Source organism: Ustilago hordei (assembly GCF_900519145.1).
Source record: "Ustilago hordei strain Uho2 genome assembly, contig: UHO2_contig_05, whole genome shotgun sequence".
NCBI lineage: Eukaryota > Fungi > Basidiomycota > Ustilaginomycetes > Ustilaginales > Ustilaginaceae > Ustilago > Ustilago hordei.
This window is the reverse complement of record NW_024545279.1, coordinates 1,374,326-1,393,667: the sequence shown is the minus strand read 5'-3', so window position 1 is coordinate 1,393,667 and position 19,342 is coordinate 1,374,326. Positions and strand designations below refer to the sequence as shown.

At 49.5% G+C, this 19,342-nt stretch overlaps 4 protein-coding genes across 4 annotated transcripts; 2 read left to right on the top strand and 2 right to left on the bottom strand.

Annotated features, from left to right (window-relative positions):
* Window positions 1–1,349: 1,349 nt before the first annotated feature.
* On the bottom strand, window positions 1,350–1,706 carry UHO2_03383 (uncharacterized protein; the record flags this gene model as incomplete). The annotated part of the gene is made up of 1 exon (XM_041558298.1): window positions 1,350–1,706. One exon carries the CDS (start codon window positions 1,704–1,706, stop codon window positions 1,350–1,352), a length of 357 nt encoding a protein of 118 aa, XP_041414232.1.
* Window positions 1,707–2,680: 974 nt separating this feature from the next.
* UHO2_03382 (uncharacterized protein) lies at window positions 2,681–3,291 on the top strand (the record flags this gene model as incomplete). The annotated part of the gene is made up of 2 exons (XM_041558297.1): window positions 2,681–2,887; window positions 2,992–3,291. The coding sequence occupies 2 exons, from the start codon at window positions 2,681–2,683 to the stop codon at window positions 3,289–3,291; spliced, it is 507 nt and encodes a 168-aa protein (XP_041414231.1).
* A 1,783-nt stretch (window positions 3,292–5,074) lies between these two features.
* UHO2_03381 (putative CYTOCHROME C) lies at window positions 5,075–5,797 on the top strand (the record flags this gene model as incomplete). Its single annotated transcript, XM_041558296.1, has 2 exons — window positions 5,075–5,171; window positions 5,568–5,797. 2 exons carry the CDS (start codon window positions 5,075–5,077, stop codon window positions 5,795–5,797), a joined length of 327 nt encoding a protein of 108 aa, XP_041414230.1.
* Window positions 5,798–8,045: 2,248 nt separating this feature from the next.
* On the bottom strand, window positions 8,046–10,544 carry UHO2_03380 (uncharacterized protein; the record flags this gene model as incomplete). Its single annotated transcript, XM_041558295.1, has 3 exons — window positions 8,046–9,203; window positions 9,314–9,336; window positions 10,049–10,544. 3 exons carry the CDS (start codon window positions 10,542–10,544, stop codon window positions 8,046–8,048), a joined length of 1,677 nt encoding a protein of 558 aa, XP_041414229.1.
* Window positions 10,545–19,342: the final 8,798 nt, after the last annotated feature.

Sequence of the window (19,342 nt, the reverse complement as noted above, 5' to 3'; positions counted from 1 at the left end):
CTCCTCCATATCAAGCCTTGTCCCTCCTGTCTTTCCTGAGCTGTGTCAACTTCATTGACACTGCTCCTCCTCTTCATGTCCCTTTCACTGGTGTCCTATACACAGATCTCCTTCCTTTGACCAGCGATGGTTCTCTTCTACTCCTGTCCTGTGGGCCCCTGAGTGGTAACTGACCATGTGTCACTGAGCTCGGTCCCTCTCACATGTGAATCATCATATGGACATCCTTACTACTGATCTCCATGGAATCTGCCACACATTCTCGCTTGCTGCAGATTCTGGTGGGATTTGTGATATCGACGATGCTCATGCTGATTTCGCTGTGGTCTGCCATAGAGCTGATTCTACTGCCAATCTCAGTGAACTCTGTCACAGCTCCTATGATCTACCTGATTCCACGATTCCTGCACTACCTTCATATGAACTTCGGTCTTTCCTCGTTATGCGCACCCAGGCCCATGACACCATACACCTATACCATAAGGAGCTAGAACGTAGCTTCATGAGGTGGTGCTGTGCAGCTTCAATCTTCAACTCAAAGCTATCTGTAGGACTCCTTTCTCTTTGATGTAGCATTGCATATCATTATCTGTTGAAGGTTGACAGGCTTGGATTGGTAGGATGTGGTTTGATTATGTATGGCTACAACAATGAACATGAGTACAGATGGATGGTCCTCTCTATAGGGGCTATTAACTAAGTACCACTTCTTATATATCTACAACAGTGGAGCAGAGCATGACAGGGAAACTTGGCAGGGAAACTACCTCCTCCCTCCTCAGACATCTACTTAGCCAGTATGCCAGTGCATTACTGGGTGATTGGTCTGGCCCAAGCCAACATACCCACTACCCTCTAACATTATTAGAGGGCCCTGGGCATGGGGTCCTGCCCCCCCTCTGGGGGTTAAGTGCAGGGCAGACATATTTGGCATGTCTGATTTGAATCTCTGCGAAAATGCCGTGCTCATGCTAGTCGAATGCGGATGCTGTAGATCAAGCAGCATTGTACTGCCTGTTGTTTCGGTGCCAGGAAGGACACCCAACAAGGTCGACTGAGAGGTCCCGATGAAATGGAAGGCAATCTAAGTCCAATCGGCGATTCGGCCGTTCTCACTTTGTCGCTCACAACTAGCGCCATGTCTCCAGTAGAACTTGACCATAGGCAACCTTTGACATTTAATACTTGGTCTCGAAGAAATGAGATGACTGCCAGCCCCACTATCATCAGTGGTGCCGGAATGTTGGAGCTCTCCCTCATTGTGATCAGATTATCTGATCACTTTCTTCTTGCCACAGGCACAGCTTGGGCGGCGACGATGATGATGCATGATCCTGATATTCGATATCTCACACATTCGATGACGCCTTGCTCGGCTTGTGCAGCAAGGGTTTCGAGTTCTTTGTCGGAAGTGGTCTGTCTGATTTGCAGACCTGTTGGATTCCTTCACTTTGGTATTCCTTCTCTTCTCGGACTCCACACTCTGCGACGGAGAGGAGCGGTGTTTCAGTTGCTGTATTTGGTTTAGTGAGCAGTGTTTCGTCGGGGTCAGTTGCATAGCTCTTGCCAAGTTGCTCAGCCCAAGCTTGCTTCCTTGGCTCAAAACTCAACACCGAGATGATCTGCAAATGGCGAAATGCCGCGCCGGACAACGTGAATCTGACTGACAGACTGACTGAACCTCCACGCGCTCTTGCGCGGGCCATGCCTAGCAGCACTGTGTAAAGGTTAAGTCGAGTTGGCTCAAACACGGGCCGGCTGATGGTCACAAGCTCTCGAGTGACTCTTTGAACTAAGATTGAGTCAAGAAAGAAGCCTCAGGCTGTTGTGTGGGCTGCAATGTTGTCAAGGGGTTCGAAGGCGAGAGTACAGTAACGAGCGCTGAAAACAGTCGAGACTCTTGGCATTACGAGCACAAAGGCGAATGACAAAGGGCTGAGCCATGCGATGACATAGTAGTCAGACAGGGACCGTCGGCATCCTGCAAAATGCCAGGGCCCTTTCAGCCATTCAGCTTTAGTGTCGTTGTCGGTGGGTCACTGTCACCATAGAAAGATGGGAAGGTGGTTAAGAGAGGCTGTTCTTGGAGCGCAAGTCCGATGACGAAGTGGGCTGTAGGCGGCCAACAGCGCAGTGGAAAGCTGATTCAAAGCTTTCGCGCCAAGGCTCGGCATCCGTGTCGCGTCTAAATTCGTCACACGCAGCGTCAATTTGGGCTCTGTTTGCGTACCAAAGTCAGGTCATCTTACAGCTCGCAGTTCTGTTGCGTTCTGCAGTCTTGTCTGTGGGTTCGTCGACGTGCAGAGAGGAGTTTGACACTGCTGCCTAGCCTTTCCCTTTCCCATTCTTGGAACCAAGGAGGAGGGAAAAAAAAAAAAAATGAAATGAAAAAAAAAAAAAAAAAAAAAAGAAGAAAAAAAGAGAGCTCAGAAGCAGAAGCTGACCGTCGTCGCATTCATCATCCATTCAAGCCATCGTCAGTGCTCAGCCTCGCGTCATCCGGCAGAAACTTCCGTGTGACACTGTTCGACACAGTCGAATATATATAGCCTGGCTAGTCTCGATCAGCTCCACTATATTTATGTTGACATCGCTCCTGTCTATATCACCCATCAACTCCATCCTAGCGATCTTCATCAAACCAATCTTTCACACCTGACCACCTCGGACAACGTTCACAATGGTCGACACTTCTGCTGCCATCCGCCGGGGCCACCCTATCAGCTTCATCATCTTCACCTTTATTGCTTTCATTGTTGCCGTTATCGCTTCGACCCTCGTTGCCGACTACAACCAGAACAACAACGCACCAACCAAGGGTATTGAGAACGCAACCCGCTTCCTTCTCTTTGCCGGCTGGTGGGGTTTCATTGTCGGCGCTGCCTACGTAAGTATTTTCCGTATGAGCGAGCTGCACTGAACAATAAGCTTGCAGACTAAATTACTAACCATACTTTTTGATTTTGCTTCTATTCCTTTGACTCGCAACAGACTGGTCTTTTCCTCGCTAGCGTTGGTGGTGTGATCACCTCGATTGCCGGTCACGCTATCTCGCTCGGCCTTACCTGGATCTTCTGGCTCGCCGGCGCTGCTGCTCTGACCGACCGCACTGGAGGCGTTACGAACTGCGCTGCCAAGGACTACCCCTTCCCTTACTGCAACTCGACCAAGGCTCTTACCGCTTTCGCTTGGATTGGCTGGATCATCCTTACCTTCATGTTTGCAATGGTCATCTTTGTCGGTGCTGGTGCCTTCCGCGGTGGCCGCTCCGTCAAGGAGTCCCTCGCATAAGCGACTGATCGATCTAGATACCTCTAAACAACAGCCATTTCCACTTACCATGCAAACCTCTCGATGATACCACGTTTCGACATCAGCTTTTTGCCACTTTTCGTTTCGACTTTCTCAAGTTGGTGATCCCGCAAACAACTTGCATTCCATTTGGATACCCACTTTCGCGGCTGGCTACGGTCATCCACACGTGATCGCACCGGACAACGTATTCTCTCTGATTCCAGCCTGCCGGATAGACCTGCAAAACCGTTCTCTTTCCGACTGCGAATCTTTCTTCTTGACTCATGTGTATACTTAACCTTATCTTTCTGCTCCTTGCCAATAATCACTGTATGCCTTCTTCAGACTCGCTCGACTGTGAACAATTGTGGTGTCTGCTTGATACCGAAAGTTCGAGCAATTCTTCGAGGTTCTGGTCCTTGTGGGGCCCTACGGATAGGATCTCTGGAGTTGCTTCCCAAATCGTGACAGAATGCCCGCACAAGCAACGTGTTCCTGGCGCAGGATGTTTGTTTGTAGCTCGTCCAGGTTAAGGTTTGGATTGAATAGATGATCATGCTTGACACATGCCGTTGCCTGCTTCTGGACGAGCTGTCTTCGATACTACAGATCTTGCTCAGTTCTCAACGCACTTCCTTTCTACACTCGTCGAGTGGTCGGAGCCACTCTCCGATGTGCCGTGCAGGCAGCCTTCATCATTGACCCTGACGCCTACTGCGCTGTTGAGGAAGCTCACGATGATTCATGCAAGTGTCCTACGACCGCTGTGTGCGAAGGCTAGACGAGGAGACGAGTCGCGACCAAGCCACGCACTCGAGGCTACATATGTGGAATTAAGCCTCTGATCGCCGATCGCAAGGACTTAATTTAAAGTCCCGATTGGTTTATATCACGGCCGACAAAGATTCGGAAAGCTTCGGATCGATTTGACACCGATGACGTCGAACTTGACGCGTACACAGCTCCTGAGCCGTTCAAATCGACGAGCAACTGGCCCTCTCTACTGTATCTCTTCGCCAAGGCCTGTAGATCGTCAGCTAAGTTAAGAGCCACGCTACGCTAAACAAACATATTTGCTGGCTCAGCGAGTGAGAGCGGAAAGACTGCCGGCTTCGCTTCCGCTGCTAATTGGTCTTTCTCAGTGTCATAGCCGTCATAGGTGTAGCCACTTTCCGGATCCAGTTAGGTACAGTGTGTGGATGTGTTTCAACAGCCCCGGATGAACCAATATGAGGGAGGAATGTGCTGACCAAAGACCTAGGAAACAAAAACTCAACTGCGCTTCCGACACTTCACTGTGTAGGCGGCAGCAAGCTGTTCGTTGTCTCTCCCGGGTATCGGCCTTGAAGATTCGAACTCGGGATCGCCCTATGCTGGTGTGTTGGAGCTCAGAAGAAAAAAGGAGGAAAAAAAAAATAAAAATCGATTCGATCCACAGACGTTGTTTGAAAATTCGTCGTTTGCGATTGGCCCTCCGGTTTGTCACGGTGCGGAAAGAGTGTTGCGTGCATGTCTGTCAGAATACTAGTTCAGCCAGTTGTGAGAGTCAACTTCGTAAGCTGAAATCGCCCTAATTTTACTGACTCAGGGTCACAGAAAGGGTCAGCCAGCTGGGCTTAGCGAAGAATCAGCTGGGAAAGCGTGGCTCTGTGGCTTTCCGGAATCGGCCTGGTCGATATATTGTCGACATCTCGTTGTTCTCTTCCACACTTCCCACCATAATCTTAGCGCAACACTCTCCCTCTACCAACCTTCAACACACACATACATATCTATCACAATGGGATTCAAGGACGGTGACTCCAAGAAGGGTGCTGGTCTCTTCAAGACCCGATGCGCTCAGTGCCACACCCTCGGTGCTGGTGAGCCCAACAAGGGTAGGTATTCTCGATGACAAGACAGAGCAATCATGGATGGACTCGGAGGAACAATGACGACAACGACATTTGCGCACACACGCAACGCTGCCATCGTCATCTTGCGATTCGTCGGTCGATCGCTATTTGCTATTTGAGGCCGCCGACGGAGTCAGCAAACGTACATCACCACATCGCTCCAGCTCCGCAGCATGCTGCGACGAATATCGCTGCTGGAGATACACAACTATCTTAGGTAGAAGGTTGATGTGGCAAGGTGATCTCGGAACACCCATGGCTGCTCTGCTCTGCTCTGCTCTGCTCTGCTCTGCTCTGCTCTGCTCTGAGGGTTCGGTGGAACGTTTGAACAACTTGACTGACAACGCTTTTCTCTTCTTTGCTCTCGCACACTCCCAGTCGGCCCCAACCTTCACGGTCTCTTCGGCCGTAAGACCGGTTCCGTCGAGGGCTTCTCTTACACCCAGGCCAACATCAACAAGGGTGTAACCTGGGATGAGGAGACTCTTTTCGAGTACCTCGAGAACCCCAAGAAGTACATCCCTGGTACCAAGATGGCCTTCGCCGGTCTCAAGAAGGAGAAGGACCGCAACGACCTGATCACTTACCTCCGTGAGGAGACCAAGTAAAATGGCTACTCCTTTCAGATAGACGCCTCTGTACGAATACAATCCACACACCCCTCTCATCGCATCTTCATTCCCTCATGTATAGCTCATGGTCAACGATCCTTGGCTAGAGATGCTGCGCTGCAGTGTCTTTTTCCCTATAGACAAATTTCACATAGCTCAAGTCAAGTCTGTGTAGTATTGTGTGCTCCCGATTTGAGATGCTAACCTGACCTTTCACGTCCTCAATGAGTTGTGGCCGGTCTTGTGAGAGGCTCTCAGGCTCGCAAAACAGGAAGAATCGTTTGTTTACGGTGGAGGCTGAAAAATGCAACAGCGGTGAACTGCCGATCTGTGAGATCATTTTCTAACAAGAACCAAGGAACGCGTTGTCTCGCACGACAGGAAGTGGCCGAATCGGGAGCCGACACAATCAGCATCGGGCAAGATCCCGTCTGTCAAAGAGTGCGGAACATCTTCCTCAAGCGGAACGTCGACTTGGGGCGGGTCCGTTTAGCAGCGGAGGGCCAATGACAAGCTAAAAGATGTCGTCGCTTCGAGTCGGGATAATGCGAGCTGAAAACCGCAAGTTGTGTTGGCTCTGATGCGGAAGGCTCGAACGCGGCTACACAACAGCATCGTCAAGAGGCGGAGATGAGCACGGCTTGTCGATGCGACTATGGCCAGTCACATGAGCTCGTTCTGTGAGCGGGCTACAAAGCCAACTTCCACATGCTTTGCGGACTGACCCTGACAAAAGTATAAACGCGGTTTTCTGACAGCTCTGGGGCTTGGGGGAGACAGAAATATCCCATTGACAGAACGGACGTTAGCGGCAGACTCAATTGTGTGTGATGACGAAACGCTATGTGAAGCTCAGCAACTCGTCGGATCATGCTGGGGGTCCTGATGCGACAAGGTGACATTCACCTTGATCCAGCTCCGTGTTCTGACGCAGCATTGGCCAATACAGTCGGCAACCGAATGTGTCGGTCCGAAGCATGCTCATGGTCCTGGTCGTGTTCGCTGGCTGTCCAAGGCACAGCTCTCGAGAGATGCTGAGAAGCAGCTCCGTCTATTTACGGAGTTGAAGATTGACTACTAATGAGATTGAGACAAGCAACCAAGCCATGCAGCTTGTAACTTGAGTCATTGTGCGAGACAAGAAAACTTGTAGAAGCATGTTCAGCTATCTTTCAATCAAGCCCATGATGATAAGGAGGTCACGAGCAGAATACAGCTCCGTGTACAGACGGAGCTTCTGTTGTTCCGCTCCTGTTCTTGCAGCATGTGAACCGGATATGTTGACGAAGTCTGCTTGCGAAATTCTTCGAGCGCAACAGCTGGCCAATGTGGGAGCTCAAACTTGGAATCGAAGCAGTTCCGTAGCTCAACGGAGTCGATAATCCTCTGTGATAAGCTGTCGTGAACAAGCTGGAACACGTTCATGGCTCAAGCAAGCTATACGGGCGTGTTCTGTACTCGTGTTGTCAGACGGTAATGAATCACTTGAACAAGACCAAATCACAGCTCCGTGACTCAACGGAATATCGACGGATTCGGCTACTTCATACGAAGAGACAGAAGCGAGTCTAGCACATCGGCAAAGTGAAGCTGAGAGCCGCCTGGTACGAAAGCAAGCAATGACCACAAGCGATCACAGTCCGCTCATGAAGCACGATTTTCGAATTTTGTGATCGTGATTGTGTTGCAGTACCGCTTCGAAACGGAGCTTTGCGACAATAGCTTGCTCAGTCTGATGCTTTGGTTCGGCTAGACCGGCTTGAAACTTGCGAATCGCAGCAATGAGCTCGATCAATTGTGTCTGGCGACGAACAGTTGGTCACGCTTTGTGTACGTTTAGCAATGACAGACTCAATTCTACGGCTACTTTCTGAATCACGAGCTGTGCTGGTCAACAACAAGACTGACTTGCACATTGAGTAAGGATGTCCCGAGAGCTGGAGGACAGGATCTCTAATGTGAAGAGATCGCCCAAACTCGCAGTGTGTAGGACACGAAGAGGCTGCCAACAATTTGCTCGGCTTTCGCACGGACAGAAGCCTTACAGCAGGCTTCTCTCGCGAGACTTGGTCAGCTGTCTTGTATATCACGAGTCGTCAAGCGTCGCTTGCTGAATGGATCATGAATGATTGTGTTGTTCTACGGATTGCATTTGTTACCGGACCAATAAGCATACAAAATAGACACAGAATCTAGGCGACGCACAAGCACTACGAACTGGGTCGCAACGTTGTTGATAAACCCTTTAGGAACGGTAACGGAACCCACTGTACTGGTCGCCCTTAAGCGCCTTAGCCTCCTCCACAGTAGCGTACGTACCACCACCGCCAACATGCAAACGACGGAAAAGACCACCGATAGCACCGCCCTGCTTGATCTCCTCCGCCCTAATTCGTTCGGCCTCAGCCTGCAGATCCTTACCTGAAGCCAACATAGCTGGGTCATTAGCCAGAATAGTCTCGTCCCGCAATCCAGCTTCTCGCTTACGGTTCTCCCATTGCAGACCAAAGAAGAAGATGGCGTTGCAGATAATTCCGATAACGATGTAGGCCAGTACGACTGAGTGACCGAGGAAGAACCTGGGCGAGGTACGGCTAGGGTAAATGTTGGATGAAACGGCACCGTTCAAGTTACCGAAGGAAATGACGACACCCGTGACGACGGATCGTACGTATGCACCCTCGCTGTTGCCGGCTACAATGGCAATAGTGTTGGGAATCATGGGATAGATACCCAGAGCTGCGAGGTATACGCCAAAGTAGGACACGCCGGGCTTTCCAGCAGGGTTGTTGGCAATAAGGACGATATAGCCAATGACTCCAAGTAGGGAGAGACCGATGGAGTAGAGGGACCTGCGAGCCGTACGGTCAGCAAGGAAGCCAACAACAACGGTGAAGAGACAGGCCACAACGTAGACTGGGACTGAGATCAAGTTGGCCACGTTGCTCGTGTAGCTGGGATTGAGGGACTTGACAATGGTGGGAGTGAAGAGGGAGAAGGCATAGAGGGGGGCCACACAACCGATGTAGGCTCCCATTCCACACCAAGTCTGCCACTGAAGGAAGGTTTTCCAGACGTTAGCCCACTTGAAGCCCTCCCCAGCGGCTGAGAATTGCTGGTCTTGCTGCAAACGGTAGATGACCGCCCTTCGCTCCGAATCGGACAAGAAGCTAGCTGTGTCTGGGAAGTCCACGCAAAGCCAGAAGCTCAAGACGCCAGAAATAAACGTAGCTAATCCGATAATAATGAAAATCCAGCGCCATCCGCCGTAGTTGCCAATACCATCCATCTTGTTGATAGCGAAGGAGAGGAGGCCGCCGAAGGCTCCAGATATGGTGGCAGCAGAGAAGAAGACGGATGCGCGTAGGCCAAATTCGCTACGTTTGTACCACCCACTTAGAAGCTGCAGATGAGGTGGGAAAAAAATAACAAAAAGGAAAAATGGGCAAGGACATGTCAGTCAAGGTTGAACTAATCGATCTGGATATTAGAGAGACGCTGTTGGATCTTTACATAGTTAGCACCGGGGAATAGGCCTGTGTTTGCCACCGCGTAGAGTGTAGAAAGAAGTGAAATTGTTGTCAGTAGGAAGCCCGGATCGATGTGGAAAGGTTTTGTACATTGGGCGGCTGCTGGACGCGTGATGAAGGTGTTGCCGATCGTGACCTCCGCCTTTTTTCGGGTGCCAAGTTCAAGGCATTGGTTTTCCGATAGAGCAGGTCTCAGCTGAACAGAGGAGCCTGAGACCACAGGAGCAGCTGCAAGCAAGAGGCTCTGCCTTTCCAGAGCAAGTCGTGCGCGATGCATGACCAGGTTGTCCAGTGCTCACCTGCCCCCGAGGCAACTCCATAGGCCCTCTCTTGGACAATCCGCCAGGAAGGCTTAGAACTTCGGAAAGGGAGCCCTTTTCATGTGCTGCAGCCATTCGGCGAAGCCCAATCTACGCTATAGGGTGCCAGTGGCTCTCCATCGTGAGGGAAAACGCGTCAATCATCGTCAAGACGGGGCGTGATCGAGGCGTTGGTGAGAAGATCCGATCAATTTTATTCCCGTCGAAGGCCTCCCAGGTGTCTCCAGACCCTAGGCCAGAAGATCGCAATAGCTCTGGTTGTGCTACAAAGGCTTTTGGCTACATTTCCGCTCAAATTTTCGGTTCAGTGATCCGGGAAGCTGACATAATCCCCCTTGTCGGCTTCTCGACTTCGTCAAGACCCGTATGTTTCCCTCCAACCTGTTTTAAGAACTTACCCGCTTCAGTAACACCGAGGAAAAAACGAGCAACGAGCAATCCATGGTAGTTCTTGACCAATCCTTGAGAAATCATGCAGATTCCAACCAAGATAGTAATAGTCGGGAACCATATCGAAGGACGAAGACGCTTGAGCAAGACGTTGGAAGGGACCTCGAAAAGGCCGTAGGGCAAGAAGAAAACCGTAAGGACAATGTTGTATTGCTGACTTGTCAGGTTGAGCTCCTTCTCGAGGCCGTACAAACGAGCGTTACCTATGGCTGATCTATCCAAAAAACTGAGTAGATACAGCACCGATAGCCAAGGGATCAGGTAGAAATCAATCTTCCTCAAAAGCTTCTTTTCGTCGACGTCGGAAGGAAACCCGTCATTGAGGGAGCCGCGCTCATCGGGAGTGCGTCGATCTTCGCGAGAGATGGTGGATATCATGGGCCCACCGAGCTTCTCGGGCTTGTCATCGTAGGCATTGTGAACTTCGCTGTTAGAGGACGACATGATGTCTCGCACTTATGAGGAGAGGAGGGGGAGAGGGAGGAGAGCAGGGACGTGGGACGAGGGGGTGTAGAAGGAGAGAAAACGCACAGGCACCTGTATTTAAATCAAACCTTGGGTCAGTAAAGTGCGGGGTAAGGTTCCTGAACAGCTGAGGTGAACGACCAGAGTTGTAGCGAAGCGCTCACAAGATCTGCTGGGCGAAGAGGAGTAGAAGACACGGTGTCGTGGTAGAGTGGCTCGTCGTAGAAGCGCGCTTTTGCCGCCGCTACTGGCCATCTTTCCACTTTTGCCAATCTGCAATCGCTGACAAAGGGCTCGTGCACTCTAAATGTCAACCTCAAGCTTTGATAAGAACTGTTCACAAGCTTTACATTGAGCTCAACTGCAGAGACTATCATCGATTTGTTGCAGCGTGCACACGAACCCGTACAATTTCTGCAGCCAACATGCGAGTGGCTCTGCGGACAGGGCGCTCCACAAAAGCAGTGTAGTGCTCGGGAGAGAGAAGCAGAGCGAAGACCGAGGACGGTTACAAAGGAACACCTCGAGACGAGGCTCGCTTGAAGCATCAAAAGATGTAGTCATCCTCAGTCTGCCTTGGCGTGGGGGAGTCAGTGACACGGCCAATAAATGAAAGAGAAACCGGAATTGGACTGCAGCCCTGACCGACGCGTGGAGAAAATGCGGGGCAAGTGCCGAAGTTAAATTTAGATACACTGATACAGAGGCCACTAGCAGGCACTCTCACAAACGGGTAGTCTCAGATAAAAGGCTTGTATTTTTGTTGTATGGTAGTGACATGACTTGTATTATATATACATGCTCTGGGCACCCATCTGTACTTACTTTGTCGAGTCATGTCCATATGCCACATATCTGCTTTCATAAGCATTGTCATAGCAACATGCCCCTTGCATACCATGGTGTTAATCCTCATGCATAGGCTGTGTTAGCTCCCACTAGCTTTGTGTTCTGTTTGTCTTCCTCATCACCCAATACCTTTCCAATTCCCCAATCCTGTGTGTTCCCTTTTACTGTGTCACACACTGGCAATGCTGGTGCATCTTCAACTCCCCCCCACAATGGCATGCCCAATCCTATCATTCTTGATATCCTTGTCATGTTGAATCCCTTGAGAGGCTTTGTAAGTATGTCAGCCACATTATTGGCTGTTTCAACATACTCGATTGATATGTTGCCATCTTGCACATGGTCTCTAATGAAGTAATACCTAGTGTTGATGTGTTTAAGTTTCCAATGCTTGGCTGGATCCTTGCTGACCTGTATACATCCTTGACTGTCAGTGTACAAGACTGGTTTGACTTCTGTGATCCCTAAATCCCTGAGTAAATACGAGAAGAAAAGGGCTTCTCTCACTGCCTCCGATGCAGCGATCAGTTCTGCCTCCACTGCTGACAATGCTACGCACTTCTGTACATGTGATTTCCAACTGACTGGACATCCATATATGTATGTGACTGCCCCAGATGTACTCCTTCATCCATTGGTAGGGTCTGAAGCCCAATCAGTATATGTGACCACCGGCTGTTTTGCATGCTTCCTATGCATCCCTCCAAGCTCCAGGCGATATTTGCTCATTTGGTTCAGGTACTTCAGCAGATGTATCCCCACTCGCCATGCGCTATCATTTGGTTCTGACATATGTTGTGCTAGGACTCCAACCGTGAACGAGATGTCTGTCATGGGCCTGGATGCTCAAGAAGCAGGAGGGTCACTGGTTCATATGGAAGGAGCACAGGTATCGAAGATCTAGTCAATACCAGTAGAGAGCATGGTCGTAGTGCAGTCTCCATGGAGACCATGGACTTCTACGGACTCACATGCAAAGGAGGACCAAGCCATATGCAAGGAGGGCCAAGCACAGCCATGAGGAGGACCAAGCTCAAGGAGCAGGCACAGCCATGAAGAGGACCAAGCTCAAGGAGCATGCAGATGGTTACCACTCAGGGGCTCGAGAAGAGCAGGGTCGACAGGTCCTGAGGAGGAGGAGCAGTGTCGAAGGAGTCAACATCACTCAGGAGGCACAAGGGTGCCAAACAAGCAGGGTAGCAAGGAGGAGGAGCAGTGTCGAAGGAGTTGACACAGTTCAAGAGGCACAGGGGTACCAAGCAGGCAGGAGAGGCCCCTGAACAGTACTCAATGAAGAAGGTACTCTCTGGAGTAGAGAGCAGGAGCAGCATCACTGGCGATGCTGTGAAGAGGTATATAACCATGCTTTCTCATCATCAAAGGTCGAGTGGATCCTCATCCACTCTACTCACCATACAACTAGTCAATACTTTAGAAACACAAGTACTCATTAGTTACAGTCAGCATAGCAGCAATCTATCAAGGTTGCTCCTCATCATAGTGTGTGTGTTGTATCACCACTACCTGACGTCCATAGGTGCCCCATAGCAGGTTAGCAGTCCAGATATAGATAGAACCGAAGGCAGTAGTCCACTGTGGTCCGGGGATCACTTCAAGTGTCAAAGTCAACACACTGGACACTCATGTTGACGCCACCAACCTTATCACCAACACCATCAACCTCATTATCATCAACACTCACCAACCTCCTCACCAACGTCATCAACCTCATCATCATCAACACTCACACCAGACCTTGGTGTCATCATAACCAAAGCATTGATATTGATCGTGCCGAGCTACCCCTGAATGGAGTGTCCACAGAGGTCAGTGTCAGGGGTCTCGCGCCTGAAACCCAGGTTGGTCTGTCGAGATACTCGGTGACTATCAACTGTGCGACAGCTATTGTTTCAGTATCGGTGACTATCAAGTTGTGCAGTGAGAGCAGGTGGCGTTCATTGTATATACTATCGTAGGTTTCGGCTGACCTCTGTGGACACTCCGTTCAGGGGTAGCTCGGCACGATCAATATCAAGGTTATGATGACACCAAGGTCTGGTGTGAGTGTTGATGATGATGTATGGTGTTGGTGATGAGATTGGTGATGTCGATGATAATGAGGTTGATGGTGTTGGTGATAAGGTTGGTGGTGTCAACACGAGTGTCCAGTGTGTTGACTTGATGCTTGAAGTGATCCCCAGACCGCAGTGGACTACTGCCTTCAGTTCTATCTTGATCCGGACCGCTAACCTGCTATGGGCGCCTTCGGATGTCAGGTAGTGGTGATACAACACACACACTACGATGAGGAGCAACCTTGATAGATTGCTGCTATGCTGACTGTAACTAATGAGTACTTGTGTTTCTAAGTATTGACTAGTTGTAAGGTGAGTAGAGTGGATGAGGATCCACTCGACCTATTGATGATGAGAAAGCATGGTTATATACCTCTTCTCAGCATCGCCAGCGATGCTGCTCCTGCTCTCTCTCCAGAGAGTACCTTCTTTATCGAGTACTGCTCAGGGGCCTCTCCTGCTTGGCACCCCTGTGCCTCTTGAGCTGTGTCGACTCCTTCGACACTGCTCCTCCTCCTCATGACCTGATGTCAACTCCTTCGACACTGCTCCTCCTCCTCATGACCTGATGTCGACTCCTTCGACACTGCTCCTCCTCCTCATGACCTGGTGTCGACTCCTTTGACACTGCTCCTCCTCCTCATGACCTGGTGTCGACTCCTTCGACACTGCTCCTCCTCCTTTGATCAGTGTCAGTTCCTTTGGCTCTTGTCTCTCGAGCCCCTGAGTGGTAACCATCTGCATGCTCCTTGAGCTTGGTCCTCTTCGTGGCTGTGCCTGCTCCTTGAGCTTGGTCTTCCTCGTGGCTGTGCTTGGCCCTCCTTTGCATGTGAGTCCATAGGAGTCCATGGTCTCCATGGAGACTGCACTACGACCATGCTCTCTACTGATCTCGACTAGATCTTCGATACCTGTGCTCCTTCCATATGAACCCATGACCCTCCTGCTTCTTGAGCATCCAGGCCCATGACAGTCAGCTGAAACCTACGATAGTATATACAATGGACGCCACCTGCTGTCACTGCACAACTTGATAAGTCACCGATACCAAGACAATAGCTGTTGCACAGTTTGATAGTCACCGAGTATCTCGACAGACCGACCTGGGTTTCAGGCGCGAGACCCCTGACAATGTCTGGCCGTACTGTGTTGGACACCCATAGCAATTGACCCACCAACTCCTGATATCATTTAGCTTGCTCTGGAGTACATTTGCTTCCTCCAACAGTGTTTGCGATGCTTTGCATCGGTATCCATGACCTTTTGTTTGGCCTTTCCAACCATTTACTTACCATGCTTTTAATGTATGCCATTAGGTTGAGCGATATTTTGCCTTGGCCCCTGTCTCACGTGATTTTTATACCTAAGAATTCCTTTACCAGTCCATTATCCTCTGTCTCCCACTTGCTCATGATCTCTGCTTTGGTGCAATCAACTTCCTTCTGGCTAGGCGATGCAATGAGCATATTGTCCACATACACTGTTATCACTGTGAGTCGATCATCTGTCCCTCTCGAGTACAGGCATGGGGCACTCGACATGCAGTGAAAGCCGATCTTTTGCAATTGTGTGTCTAACTCTATGTTCCACTCGCGGCCTGATTGTTTCAGACCATAGAGCCCTTTCATGAGCTTTAGTACCTTCCCTGGTGGCACTTTCGTTCCGATGGGTGGCTTGAGGTAGACATCGTGGTGTAGGCTGGAGTTCAAGTAAGCCTGCTTGACATCGATCGAGTCGACCTCCCAGTCCTGCATGGCGGCAATCACTAGTACTCCTCTGATCAACTGAATGGGTGCCACGGGTGCAAAGATTTCCATATAATCTATCCCCTCCCTTTGCATGAACCCTTGTGCTACTAGTCTTGCCTTGTACTTCGTGGGTATCAGATTTGCATCTGTCTTAATTTTCAATACCCAACGTGTGTCAACTGTGTTTGTATCACATGGTAAGTCAGTGGTCTCCCATGTATTCATTGCTTCTAGCCCTTTTAGCTCTTTGCACATTGCTTCCTCCCAGAACCTCTTGTCCTCTCCAGCCAGTGCTTCCCAAACGGTTGGGTTGAGATTCCTTTCCTCCTTCTTAAACCCTGTCATTACTAGCCCAAAAGAATTTTGTGCTTCATATCTCGGCTCCTTGTGCTCCCCTTCCCCCAAGATTGTCTCCATGCTCATGTATTCACTCAAGGGATCTTGATCATCCTCATCAAAGAGGTCCTCCTCCATGTACCCCAAGTTAGCTAGGTCCTCCTCATTGTTCAGAATTGGAGGTGGTTGAATGTTCACTGGCTTCCATTCTGTTCAGTCTGACCAACATTGAGTTTCCATGAACTTGGCTGAGTTGCTCCAGAAGATGTTTGGGCTGTAACCAGGGCTGTAGAACAGCCATCCTTTTCTCTCCAAGCTGTAACCTATGAATATGGCCAGGACTGCTCTCTGATCCAATTTCTTGTTGTGTCTCTTGGCTTTTGGGACATTTACCCAAGCCAAACATCCAAATACACACATGAGATGTATGAAATGTTCTGGTGACTTTCTGAACATTAGCTGGTAAGGGAATTCTCCATCAACATTAGGAGTTAGGTTCATCTTGAAAGCTGCTGCCTGGATCGTGTATGGCCAAAAGACCTTTGGTAGGTTTCTCTGTATCAGCAATGTCCACATCTTTTCACCTAAACTCCTGTTCATTCGTTCCACTCATCCATTTTGTCTGCTATTGTATCCCACAGTGGTCTGCCATTCTATCCCTTTCCCAAGTGTCCATTCCAGTGCCTCGTTGCTCCTCCATTCAGTCCCTTGATCAGACCAAATTGCTTTCAATGTTCTATTCATTTGCATTTCTAGGAATAAAATGATTCTCTTGAGCTGCACAAATGTGTGACCTTTTTGTGATAGTGGCTGTACATGCATGTACTTGCTATAGTCATCGACCAGTACTAATATGCATGTGTACTCCATCACATGGGATGAATTGATGATTAGATCGATATGGACAAGATCCAGGGGCCCTGCAGCTCTTTCGCTGCTACCTTGCCCCATCCTGGCGACTGTACTCTTGGATTGTATACACGGCTCACATGTCAGAGCTGTGTTTGGGTCCAATGCTTCTACAGGTTCACCTCTCAATTTGTTGATGATTGCCCTGGACTTATCTTGACCTGGGTGTCCCAGTCGCTCATGCCAGAGCTGTTTTGTGGAAACTTTTGTTTTCCATTCAGCTAGCCCAAATTCTTCATCCACCCCTTCCAACAGCAGTGTTGATGCAGTCATCGCATTTGGTCGCCATGTATCACCTTGTATTTCCAGCAATCCACTCTTGTGATTCTTTACTATTTTTAGTATCATGCCATCTGCCAAATATATTTGTCCCCCTTTAGGGTCTAGGGTCACATGTGCTCCTTCATCTGTCAATGAGTTGGTTGACAATAGATTAATATTGAGACTGTGAACATAAAGAACATTTTGGAGCAGTATCTCTCCATACTCTGTTGATATGCTAATGTCCCCTACAGCAGTTGCTTCTAAGACTTCACTTCCAGTGGTATACACATGCTTTCTGCACTTTCTTGGATGGATCAACATGCTGTAGTCATTAATCATGTGGAAGGTTGCTCCCGAATCTAGAACCCAATGGATCGATTGGTCTGATTTTGGGGGCCTTCACCAACTCGGAGTGAGTGAGCACCAGACTTCCTATTTAGTCTGGGTGAGGGGGGAGTTCTCAGGGATGGTGATGGTGGTGTCACACTTTCTGGCACCATGTCCATAGTGTCTGCACACCCAGCAGCGAATCCTCCTTGGTCCAGTCTTAGCCTTTGAGCTTTCAGCATCCTCATCAGTGTTGCTGTCCTGCTCGTTGCTACCAGCTGCCTGAGCACTTGCCTGTCATGGATCCACCTTTTGGGCAGGGATGCTTTCGATTGCAGATTGGCACATCATTAATGCTGTGGCAAGTGCATCGAAACTAACTTGATGGACAGTGGCAACTGTTTCTTTGTAGACCGGGTGCCAGATCATGCACCTTTGGAGTGCTGCATATATGGTGTCGTCACTGAAAGGTGCTCCCAGTAGGCTTGTCTCTGTTTGCATGACTCTAATGTCTTGGACTAGCTTCCGTGCATCGGCATTAAACATCTTGACTTCATTGAGTTGTGCGAGGAGTGCAATTTGTCGTGAGATCCTAGTAGCTTCACTGGTCAGGCTGTTTTCGATTTTCTTCCAGGTTTGGTGGAAAGTCAAATATGCTTTACTAATGTCAAGCAATAAGTAGAGGATGTTGTGCTCTCCTTTGGTGTCTAAAGTGCTATGTAGCACACCTGCTAAAGTGTCATCAAAGTTTCTGTTCCATTTTGGATGGTTGTTATCATACATGCCTTCCAAGTGCTGTATGGCATGGGGAACAACTCTGAGAGTGGCCTTGATGAGGGTGCTCCAGCTATAGTAGTTTCATGACATGAGTTTGGGGACTGCCTCCATGATCTTGGCTAAGGTGCAGTAGTCATACCATTCGTTGTCATCGTTGGAGTCTGACCCTTCTTCTGCTTCATTGAACTCGGTTTCGTTACCGTCAGTGGCCTCATCATCAATCTGTACTTGTTGGACTACCTTTCCTTTCCTTCCTCCTTTTGTCTTCTTGGCCATCTCACCAGCTTGGTGATCTCCTTCTCCTGCCATGATGAATGTCATGGGTTTGAGCCCCACATTGGGAGCCAGTTAAATTTAGATACACCGATACAGAGGCCACTAGCAGGCACTCTCACAAATGGGTAGTCTCAGACAAAAGGCTTGTATTTTCATTGTATGGTAGCGACATGACTTGTATTATATATACATGCTCTGGGCACCCATCTGTACTTACTTTGTCGAGTCATGTCCATATGCCACATATCTGCTTTCATAAGCATTGTCATAGCAACATGCCCCTTGCATACCATGGTGTTAATCCTCATGCATAGGCTGTGTTAGCTCCCACTAGCTTTGCATTCTGTTTGTCTTCCTCATCACCCGATACCTTTCCAATTCCCCAATCCTGTGTGTTCCCTTTTACTGTGTCGCGCGCTGGCGATGCCGGTGCATCTTCAACTGCCGACGATGCCCTTCTGGACCTCTCATGTCGTGCCTGTTTCCCTTGTACGACCCTTACACGAGTACTCCATTATTCTGTCGCCGTCTGGGTGACTGTATCTCGCAACGGCGGAGCGTGTGCACAAATTCAAGTTCCTATCCGTACGACCGCACTGCGCTGAGCAAGCCTAGTCAATTGACCGACCTGTTTTCTGCAACCTTGAAGCCACAATGCCGCCCAGCTTCTCTCTGTCGGATAAAGCAAACCCTACCCGCTCTGCCGCCTTAATGTCTCTGATTGACGGATCTTGCCGCGTTCGAGAACCACCTGTTCGTCCACCTTGCTGGAGTTGGAGGGAAGCAAATCGTTCTCAAACCCGGAATAGGGAGCTGTTCAGTTTGTTTGGCCTCGGGCTCTCGAGCTTTCCGCGTTTGCTTGTGACGCTCCAGCCCATTTGTCTATCTGTAAAGTACTGATGGGCCAGGATGCACATGCTACTTTGTGAATTAGTACCTCGCTCCGAGATAGCAGTAAGAAGTACGCTCTCCCTCATCTCGCCATTAACCCAAGGTGTCTTTCGGATGATATCTTCCATAGTGCTGGAAAACCTCGCTAAGAAGGGTGTGACAATCAAATGCGCCAGTAATCCAGGCTCAGGCACCATTCTCAACGCAACCCCACTAGATCCTTTGCCACGAGGCAGCGCTAAGCTACTGCATTCTGATCAACAATCGCTTGCCCCTCTTTCGCATCTAACTCTAACCCTATCCATCAACCCAATGCCATAGAACC